The 9182-nt window shown below is 44.4% G+C and overlaps 1 protein-coding gene across 1 annotated transcript; it reads left to right on the top strand.

The window, feature by feature from the left end:
* Positions 1 to 691: 691 nt before the first annotated feature.
* Positions 692 to 5596, top strand: LOC132831332 (ferritin, middle subunit-like). Its single transcript, XM_060849416.1, has 4 exons — positions 692 to 793; positions 3821 to 3967; positions 4647 to 4772; positions 5441 to 5596. The coding sequence occupies exons 1-4, from the start codon at positions 692 to 694 to the stop codon at positions 5594 to 5596; spliced, it is 531 nt and encodes a 176-aa protein (XP_060705399.1).
* Positions 5597 to 9182: the final 3586 nt, after the last annotated feature.

The raw sequence follows: 9182 nt of genomic DNA, 5'->3' as shown, positions 1-9182 counted from the left end.
TAAACATGGAGGCCTGAGGCCTACTATATGGCTGACACACTCAGCACATTTAGTGTTTTGGTTTTAAACTGGGCTTCCTGAGACCTAAGGTCAAAGAGATCACAGCAGATTCAGAATGGATCCACAATGTACATCAGTTGCCTGCACTAGGACCCAAAAGCACTGCATTTCTGTCACAGTCAATCAATAGGCAAATGTTTAATGTCAACAAAATCTAACCATTTTTCAATGGACTCCCAACACTGTCATTCAAAAGGTAGGAAGACAAATCCCTCAGAGTAACAAACTAACAAAATTCTGCAAATCTGTTTTCAGCATGTCTTAATACACAAGCTCAAATGCGATAGTGAAGTTTCAGAGTATGTTTTAATCTCATTTTCAGATAGATATACTGAGAGAATTTGCACTTGTGTAAGAGGTCAATCACTAATTTCATCATTGAACAGTTGTCAATTCTAATTGGCTTCTGGATCCAATTCCCATTCTGCGCTGAATGGACATGGCAGCTGATCGATTGATTAACAAGAGTGATTGGCCATCACTGATGATGTCATTTCCTGCTTAATAAAATGAAATCTGCTCCTGGAGTATAAATAAAAGTCCAAAGGCTGTGATGATTTAGGTAGAGTTGGTGGTAATTCTAAGTTTGTGGTTGCCCTGTGTAGGCAAGTAGTGCAATATTTGTTGCAAAATGGCTTCCCAGGTTTGTCAAAACTATCACCAGGATTGTGAAGCTGCTGTCAACAAACAGATTAACCTGGAGCTCACTGCCTCCTATATCTATCAGTCCTTGGTAAGTGTTGTCTCTATTTATAATTGCTTGTATTATGTGAAGTAAACTTTTCCTTATTTCTAATTAACTTGATGCTCCTGTAGATTGACTTTTGTGGCTCTTACCAGTTTCACAATTCAAGATAAATGTGGTGTTACAGCAACAATGGGGTATGATACTGATGTGCAATAATGTATGCAAGGTGAAGTGTTCTTGGTTAGTGTATAATTCCCTGATATGACTGTAACAGGTGGGAAATGTCATTGACCTAGGGTTGTCAAAACAGGATAACTTACAGGAATAGCTTAGCTTAGAAACAACTTAGGCCACCCATATGGAGGTATCCATTGACCAGTTGCCTTTCTGCTGCTTTAATGTATTCTAGTATGTTTTGATTTATATTCTGCTAATGCTGAATAAGCATCATACTAGCTTTTGATACTGTAAGAGGGAGTGATGGCAGTGTTTATCAATGATAGTTGGCTTATCTGAGCAGAGGTATTTAATGTCGGGCTGTGACTGGCCTGCACTTAAGTAGGCTCCAGTTGAGGCCTATTTAGCTTTCTGTATTATCCACTTTGTGGGGGTGGTCAGGTAGCCATTTGTTGTCCATTCCTTCACCTGGAGGAAGAGTCAATGTGCTGGAGTAGTCTGAAATTCAACTCTGACTGAAGAAATTGAGACCTTCAAATCAGGATGGTATGAGAATTAAAGTGGCCCCCTTTTTTTTCCCAGTAATTTGCCTATGCCCTTCTGAAGTGTTAGAATGTCCTATTTGGAATGTGTTACGTGAGTGCTGCAGGGTACCTGGTAGATAATGGACACTGAAGGGAGGTGGAGAATGCAGTACCAATGGAGTGGGCTGTTTTATCCTGGATGGTGTCTGCTTGAATGTTGTAGGTACACTTGTCCAGACATATAGTGAGTATTCATCACATTCTGGGCTGCACTATTACAGGTCCTCTCTCATGAGATGAGGATGAAATCCCAAGAGATCTGTTTGATGGAGGTGGGAATAGCTTTCATTGGTGAACCAGTTAGCTCTTAATAAGGATGGATCATTCACTTCCACTCTAACCTGAGTTGTGCCCCTTTGTAATCCTCCACCAACTGTTAGGGACTAGTCTGGATCTGTCAAAGCCACTAAGGTTGCCCAGACCCTAACCTTTCCTCATTATAAAAGCAGTTATACAGTGTATAATCCAGGGGTGATGCAGCTGGTCAAATCACTCTCTGCTTTATAAAAACAACTGTCTACATACTATGGTAGAAGCACCAACAGAAGGAAACAGACTTTAAGACGATCCAACTATTTGGAACCTAATGGACTCAATTGCAACATAAAGGAGCTGTTCCCATACTCGCAACAGCCCAGAAACACTCCCTTTAGCAAATGGTAAATACAAACTCCACTTCTTGCTGGCAGGAGAGTTTTCAGAGCATTCAAGTAAGAAGCATCTGTTGAAGCATGGAACTTAGTTTCAGAGTAACAGCTTCTCTGCTACCAGCAGCTTCTGCCTGTTAACACAAACCAAGATTGGAGAATAACTGAACTGGCCACTCCCCTGCCATTGTGTGAAGAAGCTATTTCCAGACATGGCAGCACCTCTGCCTTTATGACCCATCTTGAGGGGGACACAAACCAAGGATGAAACAAGCTGCTTGAAGGAGTAGCATTAACATAACCATAATGCTCACAAGGGAATGTTCAATGTTTGTTAAATATGGGTGTAAATCTAATGGTTGGAACTGCTCAAGTCAAACCAAGCACAGTGCTTTTCCATTTACCTGCAGATGGTGTCACCAGCTTGATGTAATGGTTAATCTGGGTCGCATGAGGTTTTCTCTGGATTGGACTCCTCCCTGATCAAGTTACACTTTTCTAATCACTCAGTTGCTTGCTTACAATTCAAAAGCTCCTTGTACAAGCTTTCCTCAGCAAACCCTGGGTCCCCTTTCTCTCATTCCCTCCCATACTCAGATATGAGCACATTCATACTGATCAAATGTATGGTCCAGACAAGATCAATGATCTACAAGCTGCACAAAGTCCTCTCCTGACTAAATTAGTGCCAGCAGTGTCCAACATCCATTTTTCCCAGTTTAGCCCCAAAGGAACAATGTAGTGCCTTGAAGCAGCCTCATGGTTACTTCCCCATTGAATGGCAGAACAAGGTTGAGGGGCTGAATGGCCTCCTGTCCCTGTGTTCTGATATCAGTTTTGTATCTCCACGTCCTGGGGACTGGGTATTACCCTCTGGTTAATGTTGAATGGAGTAGACTGCACTTAGTACTCCAGTGGTTTTCCTTGTCATCCAACTGAACCCTCACCTTGTTAAAAGTTACAACTTTACTTGGTTTCATGCAGAATATTTGACATCTACCATCCTAGACCTGGTCTGCACAGAAACAGACCCTCTAAGCCACACTTCCATGCCAGCCAGATATCTTGCATTAATCGAGTCCCATTTGGAACACATCACTCTAAATACCTCCCATTCATATACCCATCCTGATGCCTTTGAAATGGGGTAACTGTACCAGCCTCCACTAATTCCTTTGGCAGCTCATTCCATACACCACCTTCTGGAAAAAGCTGCCTCTTGGGTCCATTTGATGTCCATCCCTCATGTTAACCCTGTGCTGTCTAGCCCTGGACCCCCATCCCAGCCCTGAATACATCCTGCTCACTAGTTTCCTTTTATTGAAGAGTTTCAGTCAATGTCTAATATCTTCCAATTCCAATGGTGTCAATGAGCAGAAACATGAATTTAGTGTTTCTCTCCTCTGATCTGTACCAGACCTGCTGAGCAACTCTCCAGCTGTTTAAGCCAAATTAAAACATGGATGTTGCATGTCCCCACAGGCAGCTGGGGTTAAGAGCTGTTGGCTCACTGGGCAACACCGGGATATTAAAACCTGGTTGAGAATGGAGAGGACTAATAACTGCTTGAATAGTCAGTCTAATGGTTAAATTAGTCTCTCCTTCTGACAACTAGAATTGGGGGCCAGTGATGTGTTAATGGGATGTAAATGGTTCTCTTTCAGATGTCGTACTTTGATCAGGATGATGTTGCCCTGCACCATTTCTCCCAGTTCTTCAAAGCTCAGTCCCAGGAGAAGCAGGAACATGCAGAGAAGCTGCTGAAATTCCAGAATCAGCGTGGAGGCAGAGTCCTCCTCCAGGATGTGAAGGTGGGAATGTTGGGGAGGGGAATGGCTGCTCTTGTGATGTGGCTTCAAGCTGTCAGTAACTGGGTTTGCTCATCCTGAAGGGGGTGGGGGGAATTGAAGAGCTGTTGCTGGATTTTCCCATATGATCTGTTCCATCTCCCAGTCACTGCATAGAAACAGGCCTTTTGGTCTACCATATCGATGCTGACCAAACTACACTAATTCCATCTACCGCACTGAGTCATTAGCCCACTGTGCCCTAGTATTTGTCCAGATGTTGCTGCAATGTCACTGGACTAGCAGCCTTCCTGAACCCCCCCCTCACTCCTCAGGTGGTGCATTCCATATTTCAAGTTTCCTGAGATCCCACTAAACCCCTTCCTCAAACCATCCTCTGCATTGAGGATGGTATTGGCACTGCAGTGTCTCAGTGCCAGGGACCCAGGTTCAATTCCAGCCTTTGGGAACTACTCAGTTTGCACATGAGACAAAGATGTGCAGGTCAGTTTGGTCATGCTAAGTTACCCAGTTTCCAGGGATACACAGCATACATGTTTCCCTAAACAGGATTACCAGGATGGGTTGGGTCAGTGTGGGACCCTCGAGGGTTGATGTGGACAAATGGGCTAAATGACCTGCTTCATCCCACTATCAGGATTCTGATTCTGATCCTTAACTGTCCTTTGCTTCCATGTTTCAGAAGCCAGAGCGGGATGAGTGGGGTAACAGTCTGCAGGCAATGCAGGTTGCCCTGGATCTGGAGAAGAATGTGAACCAGAGTTTGCTGGATCTACACCAACTCGCCACTGCCCAGACTGACCCTCATGTAAGCTTCACCACCCCCTCATTCTCATCACTGCGTGACCCTCAGGGCAACACCTCACTGGTTGGTCTTTGTGGGTTTGAAATTCAATAATGCAACATTTGGGGGGGATGTGATTTGGAGATGCCAGTGTCAAACTGGGGTGGACAAAGTTAAAACTAACACCACACCAGGTTATAGTCCAACAGGCTTTTTCAAAGCTCTAGCTTCCAAACTAATACTCCACAACCACCTGAAGGAGCAGTGCTTCTGCATAAATTTGGTGAACTATAACCTGGTGTTGTGATTTTTAACTCTGTCCAGATGTAACATTGTAACCACCCAGTGTGGATCTGGAATGATCCATGTTACAACTGCTCAGCGATAAGGTCAAGGAGGAACTTGGATTGTAATCTAGTGGGAATGCTGAAGTGATATTATCCACTGAATCCCCATTCAGGACCATTGCAGTGGAATGATCACCATACACCACAATCCAACTCACTCCACTTAAATGGCAAGATGTGCCAGCTGAGAGGCTAATATATTCACCAGTACAAAAGCTCTAGCTGTTTGCTGGATGTTTCAGGGTTGTCTAGAGCTACTACTGCCCTGTCTGTTTTGCAGTGGGGATTCTCCAAACTGTCTTGGATTGTGCTAATGTAATGAGCTGTAATATTCCTGTGTTCCAGCTGTGTGACTTCCTGGAGACCCACTATTTGGATGAGGAGGTTGAGATCATCAAGCGACTTGGGGACTACATCACCAACCTGAAGCGTCTGGGAGCTCCTGAGAATGGGCTGGGAGAGTACCTGTTTGACAGGCTCTCACTGGAGGACAGCAGTTAGTGGGGCCTGGGGGACTGTCTGCTTTTGTCTGAATGCATTACTGGCTTCACTTGGACAATCTGGCTTCCCCCACCCAGGGAGAAGGAGTATGTTGGCAAGAATGTAATGGCTGTACCACCTGAATGGAAGTGAATAAAACCTTGTACTTGCTGATTGTCCATCATTCAGACCACTGATCCTTCACTCACTTGTTAGTGATTTCTGGAGAGCTTGATGCCAGTAAATCACTTTTAACTTGGCTTATATACTGGACTAAAACACCTCACTAAATGTATCCTCGCCACTCTCTTTTCCCCTCTCCCAACACTCCACACCCGATTGGACAGTAATAATTAGATGGAGTTGTTGTAACTAAAATACAAACTATCCTGCCCAGCATATGAGGTTGGGTGTTTTACACTCAGGTTTTATACTCCATCTAATGATTGTCATGTCCAAGAATTATACTCTGCTGAGCTAATGCCTACAGTTGTGGGTATATCAAAGTGTGCAAGGAAGTTTGTGTTCCTCATCAAAAGATCAATTTCCCTAGATTACCCCATATCTTTGATTCCATGTTTGCCCATGAAGAGTTCACCCCCCAACATCAATGTCTTTAGAAGTACTCCACAATTTGGAGTCAAACTGCATGATCTGGGTGACCAGATCTGTTCACCTATTCCTGCAGGCCTTGGGTGAGGTCTACTGGGCTGTATGGAGGAACCACCTAACCTGGGAAGGATATGATCTTAGCCTGTCTGGTATAACTCCCAATGGACCTCTAACATGACCTGGATATTCTAAATGCTACTGTTTTCTTTACTGGAGCCAGTCAGGGTTCAAAACAGGGCCAGCACAGAGGCCTGTGATCATCACCCCTTACCCAACTACTAATGGCTGTAACAAGGCATGTCAACCAGTTCATTTATCTGTAGTGAGTCAAACATGCAGCTTCCTAATGAGCACCTTGATTTAAATACCCATTCTAGCGCAACAAGGAGTCAATCCATAACAGGGGGAGCTTTTCCTAACAGTAGCAATGTTATCCTGCTGTATTTCTCTCACTTTTGTGTACCTCCCCATCTGAAGACTCCCTCCTAACAGCGCTCCAGCACTTTCAATAAACTTCAAGCCTGCCCACCCAGAGTTGGGATCATTTACTGCAAACCTTCCCTGCAGACACACATTCCTGGGAGTCAGCTGAAGAAATTCTCCTGAGCTGCATTGAATTAATACACCTGCTCTCATCATCACCTACAGCTGAAATGAGCAGGATGACTGTGATCTGGGAATAACAGCAATGCTTGAGGTTAGATGCTTCCATCTGATTTACTCTTGCTGCTAAAGTCAGCAGTTTGCAGTCCAAGCTGATCAGAGCTTCCTCCCAGCTTCCCATGTACTGAAGGATTCTCCTGATGCAGTTTGATTTGACCCAGTGATGTTGAAGGAGCAATGATTTCTCTCCAAGTTGGGGAGTGCTGTCCTTCTGAAAGGAAACCTGGAGATGCTGACTCTCCTGTATAGCTGCTCCTTTATCTTTGGGGTTTCAGGGATCGTGGGTTAGGGAGGGGGCTCTCCTGGTGATTGTTTGAGTGAATTTTGTAGTGAGCATACACTGCAGCCTTCAGGGAGGGAGTGCGTCCTTAACATATTTATTCCACAACGTAAAACCTTTTATTGTAAACAATCAAGTCATGCTGACAGACTCCCTACAGTGTAGGCTGAGGCCATTCAGTCTATTGTGTCTGCACCAATTATCTGAACAGCATCCTGTTCAGACCCACCCAATACTCTTAACCCTGCATTTCCCATGGCCGATTCACTGATCCTGCACATATTTGGACTGTGGAAGGAAAGTGGAGCACTGATACGAAACCCACACAGACACGGAAAGCATGCACACTCTATATACACACACACACATTCACTGGAGGCTGGAATCAAACCCAGGTCCCTGGCGCTGTGAGGCAGCAGTGCTAACCACTGAGCCACCACACCATCCTAAAGAAACATGCTGTTGCACACCAGTAGAGTCATAGAGTCATACATCCCAGAACCAGTCCCTTCAGTCCAACCTGTCCATGCCACCCAGATTTCCAAAACTGTACCAGTTGCCCTCGCCTGCATTTGGTCGATGTCCCTCGAAAACCTTCCCATTCATGTATCCGTCCAAATATCTTTTAAATGATATAAATGTATCTGCCTCCACCACTTCCTCTGGCAGCTCGTTCCCATGAATGCAGCACACGCTCTTTGAAAAGGTTGCCCCTCACATCCTTATTTTTAATCTTTCCCCTCTCATCTTAAGCCTATGCCCCTCTAGTGTTGCACTCCCCCATCCTGTCACAGAGTGGTTTTTTTATTTCGTCAATCTTCAGTGTACCAATCAGAAGGCTGCGTTTCGTGCCCAGCCGCAGTTACCCTTCAGGAGGTGGTGATGAGCTGGTTATTACAGCCCACCTGGTGTGGGAGAGACCAGATGCTGCTGCTGCTGCTGCAGAGGGGGGGCGTCTGGGACTTGGATTCAGAAACAGTGATATTGTTCCAACTCAGGATGGCAAGAGATTTCCCTGGGGATCCGTCAGTGTTGTTGGGGCTGGATTCAGCCAGAAAATTGGAAAGTATCCCACCACCTTTCCTAACTTTGGTCTTGTAGATGGTGGAGAGGCTTTGGAAAGTCAGGAGTTGAGAAATTCACAACAGAATTCCCAGCCTCTGACTTACTCTCATCGCCATGAATATTTATCGGGGTTGACCTCTGACCGTGGTTCCATGTATAATACTCAAACTTGTAACTCAATCCGACAAGTAATGGCTAGACTGTAACCTGGTATTTGAATCAGATACTGGGTCAAAGTAACTTGCTTCCACCAATCCATCCGTCAAGGCTGTGACATTGAGTGGGCACCTTCAATCCCCAAACTCTCACAGCGCACCATTCCACTGGAGGCTGCTCAGTTCAACACATTCAACTTTAGGTTGAGATACTCTCATGTCCATAAAGATGTGCGTATGGACCACATTGGGTTGGGAGACCACTTTCTGAGCTGGACGTTCGACAGATTACAATGTAAACATAACCAGAATCTCTCCACTTGGAAATATCCTTAAGTTGAGGGCTAGTTCTTCTTGAAACAATTAGAAACTGAACATGGAGTTGAAAAGTTAATCATGCAGTATGTTTCTAACAACAATTTAGACATGGAGGCCTGAGGCCTACTACATGGCTGACACACTCAGTACATTTAGTGTTTTGGTTTTAAACTGGGCTTCCTGAGACCTAAGGTCAAAGAGATCACAGCAGATTCAGAATGGATCCACAAAGTACATCAGTTGCCTGCACTGGATGACCCAAAAGCACTGTATTTCTGTCACAGTCAATCAATAGGCAAATATTTACTGTCAACAAAATCTAGCCATTTTTCAATGGACTCTCAACACTGCCATTCAAAAGGTAGGAAGACAAATCCCTCAGAGTAACAAACTAACAAAATTCTGCAAATCTGTTTTCAGCATGTCTTAATACACAAGCTCAAATACGATAGTGAAGTTTCAGAGTATGTTTTAATCTCATTTTCAGGTAGATATACTGAGAGAATTTGCACTT

The sequence above is a fragment of the Hemiscyllium ocellatum genome, chromosome 33 (assembly GCF_020745735.1).
Source record: "Hemiscyllium ocellatum isolate sHemOce1 chromosome 33, sHemOce1.pat.X.cur, whole genome shotgun sequence".
Classification (NCBI taxonomy): domain Eukaryota; kingdom Metazoa; phylum Chordata; class Chondrichthyes; order Orectolobiformes; family Hemiscylliidae; genus Hemiscyllium; species Hemiscyllium ocellatum.
The sequence above is the reverse complement of the archived record's forward strand: the minus strand, read 5'-3'. Positions and strand labels throughout refer to the sequence as shown.

Coding starts and splice junctions, on each gene's coding strand:
- LOC132831332 (XM_060849416.1), top strand. CDS start 692: ATGGCTTCCCAGGTTTGTCAAAACTATCACCAGGATTGTGAAGCTGCT. Junction 794..3,820: donor CCTATATCTATCAGTCCTTG/GTAAGTGTTGTC, acceptor GTTCTCTTTCAG/ATGTCGTACTTTGATCAGGA. Junction 3,968..4,646: donor TCCTCCTCCAGGATGTGAAG/GTGGGAATGTTG, acceptor TCCATGTTTCAG/AAGCCAGAGCGGGATGAGTG.